This window comes from Aspergillus pseudonomiae (genome assembly GCF_009193645.1).
Source record: "Aspergillus pseudonomiae strain CBS 119388 unplaced genomic scaffold BDV37scaffold_171, whole genome shotgun sequence".
Taxonomy (NCBI): Eukaryota; Fungi; Ascomycota; class Eurotiomycetes; order Eurotiales; family Aspergillaceae; genus Aspergillus; species Aspergillus pseudonomiae.
Genome location: NW_022476163.1, coordinates 24415 through 39704, shown reverse-complemented (window position 1 = coordinate 39704; position 15290 = coordinate 24415). Strand labels below are relative to the sequence as shown.

The window sequence follows — 15290 nt, the reverse complement described above, 5'->3', positions numbered from 1 at the left end:
CGATGACGACCAGTGCGCGTGCGGTGCGCGGGAGACGGTCGTCCATGTGGTGATAGACTGCCCGAGACTAAAAGGGCTGCGGAAAAAATTAAGGAGAGAAGTCGGGGACGCGTTCAATAGCATATCGAGTCTGCTGGGAGGCTCAAACCAAGGTAAGAAAGGTAATCCAGACAGCATCTCGCGGGCCAAAACGGTCAACGCCGTGCTGGACTTCGCCGAGGCGTCACAACGGTTTCGCAGTCGCGCGCCACGAGGGCAGCCTAATAACAGGAGCGGCAATTAGGCCACGACAGGCCGTGACGAGGCTCTAAGTTCGTTTTCAGGAAGTGGAAGACTCTACATGTACATACTCGGATATATATAGTTGTTGTATCCTGCATATCGTTCGCGAGGGGACAGGGTAAATGAAATCATCATCATCATCATCATCATCATCATCCTCTGTACCACTGGCGATATGTTCTACTTCTCGCAGGAATCTCTCGTTCCCTTCACCATGTATACCAAAAGGTACTATATTGCCATATACTACATATACAGCTCTTCCTATATTAAGATAGTGCTTTCTAGTCTTGGCCCCCGATCTATAGGCTACAACTGTTGAATACATTTATACCGCTAGTAACTTTGGGACCTTATCTATAGCATCTCTCTTTTTGCTAGATATCTGAATGTTGATCTGATTATATATAAATGGACTGACTCCAGTTAATTCCTCTAGTTGTTAATACGTATTTATTATTTCATTAAGTGGAAAGTAGTGCTAAATGGCTGGCCTGTGTATCAGGTTGTAGAGCGTCGTAATGATGAAGCTAAGTGAGCGGAAAAGATTGAACTACAGCTGGAAGACTTGGGCGCCAGTTTTGAACTGAAGTGTACGCTCACATTTCTAAACCACCATAGATCTGCCAATATGGTTTTAATTAAGACGACGCCAGCTGATATCGGAAACTTAAAATAAGGGAAAATATATATTACACAGTACCAGAATCCCCTATAAGTATAGTAGAAGCAGGTCCACACTATCTCAACGTTATCGTGGTGCAATATAAGCTCTATGCGTCTCTTAAAAGATTATTCCAAGCCTCAAGCGCCTCTTGCTCACAGTGAGCCAATTCCTCCAGCTTTTGTTGAAGCCTCACTGCAACATCCCTTCCAGGATTCGCTCCCTTTTGCCTTAAGAGGTCGTCAACAGCCTGCTCTACGAGATCCTGAAGTTGCTTGAGTAAGGTGTAGCATCTTCTATACAAAGAGTTCCTTGCCCGATGCCATCCAATCTCGCGGATAAGGCCAATCTCAGTCTCTGCCATCTGCGTAAGAGTCAGTGGTGCCTTGGTTTTTCGCAAGCAGCCTGAAGAACTACACCTGGATATGAGGATTAACGATGGATCAGTACAGAATTATAATACACCAATATTAGCACCTATGTATCTGACGGAAACTGTTACAGCTGGAAATCCTGCCATAACCCAAAGACGTCCTTGTTCAAACGTGGGTGGCGTGTAAGCAATGAAACAAAGCAGATGTATATCTCAGAGATGATTAATGTGAGGGGCATTGCTATAAAGAATTCTGATATATTTGAAATTCTTTTAAAGGATTGTCTCGCAAAACAATGCCACCAAAATTTCGAGGAGCCTCACTAGTACATGAATGCGTAGCTTAAGAGAGACAATAGGGCATGCAATATAATTTGAGATTTCGACGTCTGGAAATTTTGATTGCCAGTATTGATTATATGCGTTAAAATTAGTGATGGTTGGAGTGAGCGCCATGCAGGCTATCAGTTTCGATAGGTTCAGAACTGCATGAATATCATAAGTCCTTCCCTATAAATATCTCTCATCGAGATATATTTGCTTCTTTTACATAACCAGAGGGTCCCTGTATCACATGTAGCCGAGTGGCATGGTAACTCCATTAAGCTGGCAGCGAAGACGATTTGTTGGAGAGTCACTTTTGCGTCCATTAAAGCTCGCATGTAAATCATGTGCCACACTGACTAGCGCATACCAATCCTGAATTGTGTTGCTTGGCTGCGTTTCAATAGGTAACCGGAAAGGGAAGAGATGTCCGCGCAACCTAGTAGAACTAGTGTGTCTAGGCAAGGCAAGGCAAGCAATGGAGGAATACAGAGTGACCAAGAGAAGAAGACATTCTTGAGTGACAATGCACATAGGTTTTGGAACAACATCATATCCCTTGCGGAGATTATTTGCAAAATATCAACCCGTACGCCCTTGGAGAAACTCAAGTGTAAGGCCTCAAGCTTTGAATTTTGTCGCAGACATCTTCGAAGTATCCTGATCTGTCTTTCGCTATGGATTCCATCCCAGCACAGAGACTTTAGATACCGTAGCCTTAGAAGCCCGTCAACATTATGCTCACATGGAAGACTAAGGCTTCTAGACTCTCTGTGGTTTGGTGAGAGAGTGGAAAGTGTAATCGAGGTGAGTTGCGGTTGCAGCTCTGGAAGGTATCCGTTGTACCCCAATATTTCCCCTGGAAGCCAAGGGAACTCCCACCTGTAAAGTAAGAACTTCGAATGGAGATTTATAAAGGAGATGTGACGTACATGAAGGCAGTTAACTTTCTAGGCGCTAGTTGTTCTAAAATGAGTCTGGCTGCGAGGCCAAAACTCTTGGGAAAGCATCCATCTGCTCGGATTGGAGTGCTTGCGATTCTGTGACCGATCCTTTCAGGTACATCAACTATAAATCGAAGATCCCTTACCAAGCTCAGGGAGCGTGCCCGGCCCAATCGAGAATGACACTGGAAAAAGTTCTTAATATGTAAGAGAGCATTTTCTGGTGCTATTGGGATATGCAAGCATTCGAACAAGACTGGCGCTGTTATATCATATAATCCTCGAGAAACAGCCGAAAGTGCCCTTATTTCCTGCTGATCGAGCTATAATGCAAGTCAACTAAGTACAATAGCAGGACTGTGGTGAGTTAGTTACCATGGCAATTATCATCTTTAAGACTGACGGCGGTAGACGCTCTAACATGCTGGCTGTTAAGCGTAAAATATGAAAGATGAAGTGGCGGTGTCGGCTCGCGTTGTCCGTAAAAGCGCGCTAGCATTGCGGTTGAGCATGGGGCTCTAGGATGCGCATATGACTTTACGTACCCTACGTATATGCTGCAGACGTCAGAATTTTGTCTGCGGATAGGTACCCCTTCCTCCATTTTAAATACCGGAATTTATCATACTACCCTTACGCATTTGCGTCGGCTAAAAGAACTACCATTATGAGTAGAAGTAAGATCATCTAAGAGAATAACTTCACATGATAGTGTTTTGATTCGTTATCAAGTGCAATTCTCTCGTGGCCCGTGTTGATGGAATATTGTATCGACGTTTTGTGCAGGTCTTGTTGACGTTCAACATAGCTCCCATTTTTTCAGTATACCGGGTACGTATAAAGCTCAGCGGAGGTGTTTTCAACTTTGTTGGCGAAGCGAATATGAAACTATTTTCTAGTCTATTATTTTTCTTCCGTTTCGAAAGCCTTCTCTCTTTCCTTTCCCTTACCCCTTTCTTTGGCCTAAATCCGCAACTTCTCTATTAGGAGATACAGTACTATACAACAGAGTATTTCTTGTTGATCACTGTAACAGGGAGTATTCTAATCAGCTTATTTAATAATAAAGTTATGTCAACAATATCAATGGGATAAACAAAACAGTGCCATCCATACACTATCCCAGTGCCAAATGGAATCGCCCCGCAGTGCGGTTTTCTGGAAAAGCTCTAATCAAATTGAACCTGGATCATAAAAAGCGATCGGGCGCCGTGTCCATTCATTCGTTAAACGCTCTTAGATGATTTCTAACATCAGTTCCCGCAATATGCTCTCTAATATTATTGTCAAGCCCTAGCTACTAAGCCACGTTAAACCATCAAAAAATCATGCAAAACTTATACAATAGCCGTTAACTTAATTAAATGAAGGTTACGGCATTAGTTGAGCCCTCAATTTACGTAACTCGTATAATTGCGCATAATTATTTATGTTTTAGGTTGGAGCAGCATCTAGGTTTGGGATAACATTGTAGAGCGTATTGTGGGAAGCGATGTCGAAAAAAATCTGCAGATATGTAGAACTATAATGACGGAAGAAAGATTGCGATGTTTAATATACACTGTAGCCACACCTATGCTGAACTAACGTAAACTCGCCATCATTTCGGCATTCAGGGAGCTGCATCATAGTTTCCTCGTATTCAGTCTGGAATAAATCATAATCCAGCCAATTGTTCTCGCTTGATGCTTCCTTGAATATTATAGAAGCAACAGGCGGAATTGTTCCACCTCTCGAAATATAATCCAGGCATATCTGTGGGAACTCCTCTGTGTATATAGCCTTCTTAACATTTTCTTCAGTAGGAATTGTGTTGCAGCTCAAACATGCTGCGATGAACCCGGAGATACCGGCAAAACCTTCCCTCATAGCTCTACGCTGGGCCAGCTCCTGTTGCAGCTCGGGAGATGCGAATATCAAATTCTCTGCATTTAACCGAGTCCAGGCTTCCCCTTCCTCGATATTATCTCGAAGGAAGCACCACCAACGGTTTGCATGCCATTCCAAAAACACGCGCATTCGAGGACTTAAGAATCCTGCTATGCATTCACCGCAAGAGCATTTAGAACGGGAGTAAGGCTTTCCAAGACTCGAGTGGATTGTGTATTCAGCCGATGTCAGCGGTGGAGAAACAGAGACCTCGCGACAGCCAGATAAAACTTCAAAATGTTCGACTGTTCCTTGGTCCTCCAGTATGACGTTTTCTTCCATGACTTTTTCATATGTCCAAAGGCCTGGTGATTCGACAAAGCATAGGCTTCAGAGAATGGAAAATAACAATGCTGACCAAGTAGAGTTAGTACCCAGCAAAGATTCGAGTATCTTGTCAAAGAAGGAACTTACAACGTAAATATGTAGTTTTTTCCAAAGAGGACGGAGGCTGTCTTATAAAAGGGACGGGATTTAGCGAGAGGAAAGTGATTAGACGTTTATGAACCCTTTCTTTTATCACCAGTAACTAGAGGAGGATACGACACAACGGGATGCTCCGAGAGTTTTTCTATACTTAATGTTATCCTGACTGGCCCCATGAACCGTTCCGCCGCAAAGAGAATTGAACTATCATTCGTCAGTCAATGTGTTTCGATGAGCAATATATGAGTATACGAACATGTCAGCCACGTGGGCAATCACTCCTACTGAACATTAGGGTTGTTCAGTCTCAGTCATCTGAACCTATATTTAGCTTGCAGTGCACTAATTAATTAACATAGGTAAGTGATGTCCAACAAGACCATTTCGTATGATTTTTCGCCGGATACACTACCCATTAGTGCATACAATAATAATAATGCCCGTGACTACCATCAAACTTTCCTGAAGTTGCAATAGTTATGATGAGATGAATCCTCTTCTGCAGTACAATTACAGAATGCTCAGTCCGTTGTCTTAAGGAGCCCCTCATTAAAGGGGGCGACGGTTATGTAATGCGAACTAAAAGACTGAGTATAGAAGGGTTCATATATTAGTAGGCTTGATCTGGACTAGTGCCTATTACGCGTCTAGTTCTGTTTTATGTCCTGGTCTGTGGCGTCTGTTTTTAACTATTGCTTTGGACAATTCCCACCTAGAAACAGCGCCACAAATATACGATACGAGAAATTGATGTTTGTCTTCTTTTTTTTTATCAGGAACAGCGGCGACTAAAACAATATCTTCGCAAATCTCTCAGTACCAAACATATAATACTGCTAGTTCATTAGTTACTATGATCGGGAACGTCTCGTGGAGCTGTCTCTGCTGCAAATCCAGCGGTTATCGCAAATGGAAATCAGATATTTGGTTCCATGGCCCTGGTGCAGCACTTGAAGTAGCGATCATCTATACTCTGCGCCTCTTTCTACCGGCTAAACATCGAATCAGGATATATACATTATGTGAAGAATGCAGCGAGATTGAAGGGCTACTTACTGAAGAGGAACAACTACACTATATCTATCAATTAGCCAACGATACAGATCTATCAGCAGTAAAACTTGGATGGAGACGACAAGAATGGGTATTTTATTATCCCATCTCGGAATGCTACAAGATAATGGCAAATGATGTCCAGCTCCATATAATCAACTCAGCGGCGATTCGTGTTGCATAAGAGCGTTTGTCAATCACTTAGGGCGTGGTCAAATATTGATAGTGTGCAGTGGTTTGACATCTCTGATATATAGTTACCGATTTCCTTTTTCCAATCTTCTTTGTCATATATATAATATATATTCGTTTTTTTTTAACATAAGAACACCAAGAATGTTAATATACAATGAGCTGCGGAAATCACCTTGCCCCTCTCCATTCCATTTTAAGATGGTCTTGGCATAGGAGCCAAACCAATAATGGTTCTAAAGAATGTATTAGTAATCCAGTAGCTAGTTAACTAAGGATATACTCTCGCGTATGTGATAGTTTGCATAGAGCGAATTTATTTCGTGCGATTATGTACAGCCCTTCTCGAAATCGGTTCGACTCACATACCTCAATCTTACCTTTCTTAGCTTTCATGATTAAATCAGCTTCGAGAAAATTGTAGCAAAATTTGTATCTGTACCAGAGCAAAATATGAAACTACACTCAGTTATACAGTGGGCTGGGGTTTACAATCCAGCTAGTGGCAAGGGCCAGGGAAGAATACACTACTACTATCGATGTCCTTCCAATGCAAACATAGCAAATTACGTAGGTGTATCCAACAGAAATGCCTTCGCAGGAAGATATCCCTTGCCAAATAACGAAAGGCCTCATATTCTGGTGCGCCGTATGAGGGGAGAATCAAACAATGGCCACGTCTGTGGAGGCTTTCTATAGGTATCAAGACATCTTTTAGCTGCCATGATGGTTACTGAGATAATTTTCTCTTACCATCACTCAAATATGGGACATAGGACTCTTGGGCTCCTGGGTGGGCCCAAAATTGTACCGAGTGAATATAAGGACCCCGGTCGGATTCCACATAGCTAGCTGACACGGTGGAATCAAATAACACCCCTCTCTTAAAAGGTATTTCTAATTGACCAGTTGATACAGACATACTGATGCAGGATGTCCAAATCTAAAGGGAGTAGAAAATGTAGCAGACAAGCGATTTACAGCTGGAGCCTCTAAACTATTGAGAAGGCTTGAAGACATGGTAGAAGGGGTTGCATTTGTGCTAGTCATTACTTATGTTATATACTTTCTTTACCATCCTCAGGTTTTGACTGCTCAGCTTATAGATGGCTAGAACGTGGGTAGCTCTGAAAAGACAATATATATACTAGGTCGAATTTCTAAAGAAATTGACTCTGAATTGTGGTCTCCTGGAATTCTTGATTTCACATCTTCCTGTAATACATTGGTATACATATCAAAATTTTGAACGATTAAATATGGCGCCTACTAAGCCAGCTACCCTTGCGTATGCAAAATTAGTGGAAGCCGGGCTAATCCAACATATTGGACAAAATAAAAAGGAGGGACCTCTGCCTGAAGCAACCAAGAACGGAAGCCAAGAGCTTACCTCCGCACAGACGGGAAAATTAATTGGAACGTTGGAGAGCCTAGTCAAAAGAGTGCAGCAGGCTAAGGACTCTGATGTGCTTGATATTCCAGGTTATAAAGGAAGTCATGAAGAAGCGAAAGAGTTCTTGCTCGACGTTCTGAAAGTGGCAGAAGGAGAAAATATTGACGGTGCGGCTACAGCTATGAAACGTAAGTTTGTGTCACACTTTCAAATTTGTCTGAGCTCAGAATTACCCAGGAGTCGAATCCGCCAGTACAACTCCTAGGCCAGCAGACGCTCCAATGGACACCGCACCAGACGCTCCACCGGACACCACACCAGACGCTCCACCGGACACCACACCAGACGCTCCACCGGACACCGCACCAGACGCTCCACCGGACACCACAGCAAAGAGCATTCAGCGTCGCCGTTATAACCCTAAAAGCAGGAAGATAAAAGCTGGATCAAGCTTTGAAGGAGTTGAACCTGAGAATTTCTCATGGACAACGGGCGACCCACATGAATGGCCATGGCCTACGTACGAGCTGCCCAACGGTGGTGCCCTCATGGCTGAGAAAACCACTAATAGGATGGATTCAGATAAAAATCCTATAAGCTACTATCTAGTAGAATTAAGAGTGGAAGTCGAAGGTCTGGGGGTACTCTATCAACACAAGTTGGTTAGGTATAGCGACTACCCTGGAGAAATCGATGCTTGGAAGGAGGCAGCTGGTGAGGAAAGATGCAAATTCGCGGCCACGGACAAACCTGACTCTAAAGAAAAGCTGCGGAATGGCAAATCCTATGACTTCGAGAGACTAGATTTCATTGCGTCTCTGACGCCAGGAAGCAAGGATCCAACAAAGGGGTCTCAAAAGAGGCCAGAAACCGAGTGTATCGTTGCGGTTAAAGGGCACGAAAAACCCATATTCTTAACTATGGGAGAGTTCTTCCGGATGGTTGGTAAGAGAAAAGCAGAGAGTTTGATTATCTTTGTTTGTAACAGAGACGGGATGTCTTTGCCAGGCAAAACCGAAGCAAGAAGGATATCGTATATGAATCCGGCATGCCCAGATAATACGGAGAGCCTGGAATTCCAGGAAAAAAATAAACCGATCCCAGCACAAGCTGTAATTCAACAGTCGGAGACAGCAGTTCCTGATGAGTACCTGAAACGAACCGTGAGGGAAATGTTGGCCGTCGAGAAGCAAAGGGTGGATGTACGGTTTCAGAAGATCGAGAGCGACGTCTACGGAGTCAAGAGCACCCTTCACGCGCACGGAGGCTATTTACAGAGTATTCTTAGCCTACTCCAAGAGAATCTGCCAAATAAAAACCCAGACACTCAACCTCGAGATACTATTCCTGTTGGAAGAAAACTGATGGATGTGCTTCAAGGTTCGGGAAACAGTCGACAATCGGAAAGAGAGCAAACCCTGCCACCCTACACCTCTCCGAGTCCAGAGGTAGCCCAGCAGCAAGTACAGCGTTCCATTGAGGTGTGAGCTTTGTGGTTCTGGTCTGGATGACCAGCAAGCTTTCTTGTTGCATGCGATCCGATATAATGTTCCGCTGCAACACCATGAGCTAAAACTAGGGAGGAGATGTCCTTATTTCCTACAGGAATATGCTAGAGGTTGAATACGTTTCTATGCATTCCAGATTTCTATTCATTCTTAGTGTTTTGAGTTTTAAGTGCCGTATCGCCATCGAACGCTCTGTCTCTAATTTTCATAACTATCATTCCATTCTTCTCATTTTCACTCCAAATTGCAAACCATGGCCTGGAAAATAAAATACCTATAATAGATAAAAATGTTTCATTTACGTCATACGATACTTGCCTAGTAACTTGGCTAGAGTATAGCGTAGTTTGGAGGTTTTTTTGATACACCTAGTGTGTGGAAATTGAACGCAGGTTTCGCGGTACATAGCTCATTTATGTACTGCACTTAGCAAAGGTCAGACGTGCTGTGGCCTAAAACATAAAATCTTCGATCCTAAACCCAAGGTCATGCTGTAACTGTCCCTGCTTAAAATGTTGGACCCTCCTCTTGTACAGCCCTGAAGTGCTGAGGGAACACTATCGGTGAGCCCAAGGATCTGTCATGTCGTTCTATAGACAAAATTCCGGTGCAAATTGCAGATGCACTAGCAAGTAATGAGCCCTCCGCGGAGGATACGTCTGCTTGTAGCCAACCATCTTTGATCCGATGGCTGGTCAAAAGTAATAGGGACCCAGGACTTAGACTAATCGTGTCGCAATGGTAGTATATATTCATATTGCGGAGCAGTCTGTTTTCACTAAGCCGGGATATTATCTTGTATAGCAGAATATTCAAGACCAGCAAATCCTGTGTGACTCGACTGTCATAAGGCACTCTAACTTTTGCTTTAACGAAAGATGGGGTCGCGTCGTGGGGCTCTAGAGGCTCAAATATAAGATCAGAGAGTGCTTCGGCACCAGGCATTAGGCTAGTAAGGCGACGGAATGGCACATCAATAGGTGCGCTGTCTTTTGCGACGTGGGACATGCTTTCTGGTAACAGTCGGGCAGGTCTTCGGAGGGTTCAATGAATTAATAAATTATTCAGCTGGAGACTTGCATTGTAAGACTATTCAAATCCATTAAGGCCAAGCTTTTAGTAATTTCGAGGTCATCTCGAAAGGAATTTCCAAACGTCTTAAGAACTATCAAGTTCAGGCTTGTTACAGCCTGAGTCCAACTGGTGTCATCCACACTCTTTCAATGATAGCCTTAACTGTAAATGCGCTAAACTATAATAGGCTGCTACTTCGGAGCCCCAACCATGCGAATGTTATACTTGTGCCGAGGTTACAAGAAAGCTAACTCTATACGTACTAGTTTATCTCCACTGTGGGCTTCCAGAGTGTTTGGATTACACCAGTTCCGACTATAACTGTTCCAGTTGATCCTGACCTAGCTCCCACCAACCACCTCGTGGCAGACACGGTAGACACGCGCTTCAATTGCCGAAGATAGGACGTTGAACACTTGGAGAAGCGCCCTCAAGCCAGCCTACTAACCAGATTACTAACCCACGAGAATCCGCTGCGTTATCAACAGATAAGACGACATTTGTGAAACGTGAACTAGTATGGGCTTTCAGGAGACAAGGCACATCTTAGGAAATGTGCTAGTAGATTAGTGGTAGTTGCCCTTTCGGCTTAGCTGCCGGACGTTAATAAATTGTGTGTGTTCCAGTTGATCTGCTCAGCCAAATTCGAACCGGCTACTAGTGGTTTGCAACATATGATGAGCAGCATCGCTTCTAGAGCGATGAGGAATGTGAATGTGGAGCGGTGGAGATGGTGGAGATGGTTGTCCATGTATCAATAGATTGTCCGTGACTGAACTGGCTGCGCCCAAGAGCTACGACGCAAAATTGGAGAAGCACTCAACAACATTTCAGATATACTGGGAGGAGCTGACTACAGTTAGGTATGTAGGCTAAAAGATGCCCTCAGAATAGTCTTTCCAAGACGCGAAAGCCACAGGGGCTGGGAAATGGAACACCAGGCACCGGCCACCACGGGCCTCGACCGGCTCTACGATTGTCAGGAAAACAACAGTTTATTGTAAATAGACATACAGATAGAGTATAGATAGTGGCACCTTTGCATATCAGAATATGAATTAATAACGAATCTATATTGAACAACATGTGGATTGAAATTTAGACAGTAATAAATATCGGTTGGTCGTTTGAACAATCATCTCATTACGCAACAATATTGTTCATAAACAGTATTACACTTTAGTATTCTTTGCAATGTGCCCTCCGTCAATTCTATTTGTGCTTAAAGGTATTCAGACATACTGACGTGTACATTACACATTGAATAGACAGTGTAATTGTCACTTTACTGGAGTACCTTTCAAATACTAATGTGATCGCTGTAGCGGCAAGGTCTATCAGAATTTATGGTCCTTGGTAGCTGTCATCTTATAGTATCTCAGCCGCACCTCGTATTATAGGTCCTTGTGTATACATCGTAGCTTTATTACACTTAATTTAACTGACTACAAGGAGTATTTAGGCAATGCAATTGATGTCATGCTCAATAATAGCACTATCACACGCAGAAGACCATCAATATGTGGAGGGTCTTTCTCAAGCAATAGGTGAACAAATAAAATGCACTAAGTCAGAGAAGGTCGCTGATAACGGTTCTTCTAAAGCTAGGCTACTCGTAAATCAATTGAAGTTGTCACTAGCCAAAATGTGTCATGGCCAAAATAAATTGCTATGGGGAGGCAAAGCCTTGCATAGAGAGGTCCATCAGAGGGTGTAGACCTGTAAAGGCGGACGGTCTGATTTTCACACCTGTATATCATATAAAGGCATTAGTTTAGAGCGAACTGCTAGAAGTTTGGTGCCTAATTTCGATTCTTATGAACACTTGATGGGAATACACGTATAACGAGACTGCATGCATTGCTATCTACTATCCTAACATGTCATAGGCACTATCCAAGATGCCGCATATAAAGTAATATTTTGAGTGATTGGCCAATATATGCAGAGATGCTAGCACAGTAGCACACATAAGGAATTATACGTTTCAATCGATAAAGGCTTTTGGAATGTCTACCCTGTTTCCATAGCGTCCAGGTATGTACCGACAAGATTCTACCATCTGGAATCATCTGATATGGACCAACCATCGGCCCTTGCTACTGACAACCAACGCCGCACAATCGATCTCAGAAGAATCGGTGCATGTTGAAGAGATTGACACAACCTGAGGAACTCATTCCCTTGAAACACCATTCGATGGTTCTCAATCTGTCCTATCACTAGGTGAATTGTACTATCCTCGTTCATCTCCAACCTCGCCGTATCGCATTGGGGTTGATCCTGAGTGAAATATACTTCACCGATCATTGGTTCACTGAAAAGCAAGTTGATCGAATTAAGGAATTCTTTTGCCTCCCAGCCCTTCTTTACGGCGCCTTCGTACTTGGACAAGATCACATCCTGCAAGGGCGAGGATAGCTTCCAGAGTCTGGCAAGGTTATACATAGACGCATGGACTGAAAGTTCATTGATCCCTCCTGTAATCATAATCAATACTTTATGTTTCAAAGTATGCTTTATGTGTCTTGCCTGAATAGTCTGAAAACGGGCAGCGTTTGTCTGAGTATGTGCCCAGGTAAATAAGTTCCAGTAACTTCCAGATAGTGCTGATGTCTCCATATTCCAGCTCGTAACGAAGCTGACCCGTAATTTGGAAGTTTCGCCGAAAGCGTTCTTGGAAATATGAGCTCTCTGATTCCAAAATTATAGTATGGACTGGGAATTCCCAATCCTTCACGACTATATATGCATCTGCACCTTGTAAGGTTCGCCATAGCTTCTCCCTGTTGGGATAAGAAATAGATCGCAATATTTCCATTTCAAATAACCTTCTTCATGCCACGTGTGATAATTCTGACTGAAACTTGCAAGAGGGTCCGTAAAAGCCGTATACTGTATAGTATAACTTATAGCACGAGCTCAAGTAGACTGAGCAGAAGTGGATTCCAGGAAGTATAGAGTTCTTATGCTGCGACCATGGAAAATTAGTGTCATTGTTACTATCATTTGCTCCTTCCCAGAGGTTAGGGCCAAGCTGGTCGTGCTTCATGACTTGCAAGTCCCACTTTTCCCTGTCTACGATACCAAGGTATTCTGCACAGATCATACGGAATCCCTAGGTTGTGGGCAATTTCACTTGGGCTCTGAAAAATGCGGGTGCTGACGATTTTCCTCGAAATCAGAGGACCACCGTTTGTTTTACCACTTCAACTATAACCACTGCGGGTTATATTACCGTAGTGAAGTATATTGAATTGCAACTTCAGACACTCCGAGTTCGAATATTCTTTTTGGCTAGGGGTTGGACCAACAGCGATGATTCCTAGTTGAACAGGGATACTGACTAACACAACCTGCCAGTAAATATCAGTGCTTATAGATAAATTGAGGGGGTAATGTAAACCTCAACGTCCACTGTTGGACCAAGTATTATTCTATGTTGAACTCTAACGCCTCGATTTGGGAAGGGTCTCTGCAAGGGGTAAACGATTTCATGGCATAATGTAGGCAGCAAAAGAGTTGTCGAGGATACCAAACCCAATACAAGCGTACAAAGGAAGCGAACTTTGATCTCGTAAGATCCTTCGTTGTGGATATCTAAAATATGTTCATTGTCTTTGGCGACCAATTAATTGAACATCGTACAGGACGTGGGGTTCTCCTACATGATAAACACATCGGACAAAATATCTAACGTCCTATATGTGAGTCTTCAGTTTGCTGTTCAACTTGATTTGAACCACACACTCATTTAAAGCTTTCTATTGTAAATCAATCAATATACCCTCAAAATTTGTTGCTTTACTGCCTAAACTATCGGGCTCAGATATCAGATTTAGTCTCAAGCGTAGCGGCCACTACGGCCACGCTCATAGTAACAATTTTGGGCGGAACCTAGTATTTCACGGGAGAGCCGCATTTAGGACAATAAACCCAGTGTTAAATTTCGGAAGAACTACTATAATTGAAAGATTTCAGATCCCTCATATTATAGTTTATAGTAGTTGAACTGCTCCTGGTGTTCCTTATTGCTACAAATTTCTTCCAGCAAAACTTTTAGTATATTAAAATCTTACCTAGTTTCTGAGGACCTAAGCTTTAATAATCTAGCTTTATTACTCACAGCAGCCAGTCACTATCAGCATTATCACCAGCTCTTGTACATGACTTGGCGTTTTTTCTTGAGACAAGACCCGGTTCAACCCTGTTATCAAGACGCATCGAGATGGACTTCCTGAGCCGCCAAAAGGGACTCTGCTTGAAACGGCTTCATGCACCAAAGGCTTTGCTATCAGATGTTAGGCTTTGCAATGACTATCTCACAGTACTGAGAAGAGGAGAGAGCCTTGCACAATACTTGGGAGAGAAGTTATTCATCAACTACATGGAAGAGAGACTCAACAATCTTCTCAACTCTCCAGATCATCCCATTTCCATCCATGACAGTGAAGGACGGGCCAAGCATGTTAGGTGGGCCTACCTCTTACGCCACCTGGAACCTGATCAGTTTGAAGAAGAAGATGGTGGTGTATATCGGTGCTCTGTTTGGGGACACACAGTCGAACTGCCCGAATATACTTACCAAATGATCCGATGCGGAATTCTTCAACAGTTCCTCGAGCCATGGCCAATATTGGAAGATGTGCAAAAGGAACTGGATACTACTGATCAGACTTTTGCTGCTGCACTGCATTGGTATGACGAGCTTTCACAAGGTATGACTCATATGACCATGTAATATTCCGTAACTCAGCATCTAACGATATTATAGCCCGTGAGAGATTTGGAACGCTGCTGCACGAGTTACGTAAACGACGTGATATACTCCGTTCAGTGTTGCGAGTCACAGCAGTGGATAAGCCGAGCAAAAGCTTTCTAGCGGCTGCGGAGCTGTCAAATGCTAAGTCCCATGAAATGCAGCCAATACCAGACGACTCTGAAGGCAACAAACTTCTGGACACCAATGTTAATCGACGGGGTGAACGCCAAAATAGCCTTAGCTGCCAGTCGCAACTCCCGCAGGATTTGGCAGAACGTATTTTGAATGAAAGCCCTCGGGCAAAGCAACTTTATTCATTGGAGCAACAGGGAGCCGCGTCCAGTCATCAATTGGCTGAGGAGAATA

The 15290-nt window shown here is 43.3% G+C and overlaps 4 protein-coding genes across 4 annotated transcripts; 2 read left to right on the top strand and 2 right to left on the bottom strand.

The window, feature by feature from the left end:
* Nucleotides 1-1627: 1627 nt before the first annotated feature.
* On the bottom strand, nt 1628-3100 carry BDV37DRAFT_266184 (uncharacterized protein). Its single transcript, XM_032083885.1, has 3 exons — nt 2963-3100; nt 2576-2910; nt 1628-2525 (listed from the first exon to the last, which is right to left on the bottom strand). The coding sequence occupies exons 1-3, from the start codon at nt 3008-3010 to the stop codon at nt 2003-2005; spliced, it is 906 nt and encodes a 301-aa protein (XP_031934560.1). The 5' UTR covers nt 3011-3100; the 3' UTR covers nt 1628-2002.
* A 910-nt stretch (nt 3101-4010) lies between these two features.
* BDV37DRAFT_277085 (uncharacterized protein) lies at nt 4011-4798 on the bottom strand (the record flags this gene model as incomplete). Its single annotated transcript, XM_032085687.1, has 2 exons — nt 4011-4109; nt 4172-4798. The coding sequence occupies 2 exons, from the start codon at nt 4796-4798 to the stop codon at nt 4011-4013; spliced, it is 726 nt and encodes a 241-aa protein (XP_031934559.1).
* A 2648-nt stretch (nt 4799-7446) lies between these two features.
* On the top strand, nt 7447-9067 carry BDV37DRAFT_289598 (uncharacterized protein; the record flags this gene model as incomplete). Its single annotated transcript, XM_032088506.1, has 2 exons — nt 7447-7768; nt 7818-9067. 2 exons carry the CDS (start codon nt 7447-7449, stop codon nt 9065-9067), a joined length of 1572 nt encoding a protein of 523 aa, XP_031934558.1.
* A 5323-nt stretch (nt 9068-14390) lies between these two features.
* BDV37DRAFT_277084 (uncharacterized protein) lies at nt 14391-14833 on the top strand (the record flags this gene model as incomplete). The annotated part of the gene is made up of 2 exons (XM_032085686.1): nt 14391-14691; nt 14778-14833. 2 exons carry the CDS (start codon nt 14391-14393, stop codon nt 14831-14833), a joined length of 357 nt encoding a protein of 118 aa, XP_031934557.1.
* Between the last annotated feature and the right edge of the window lie 457 nt (nt 14834-15290).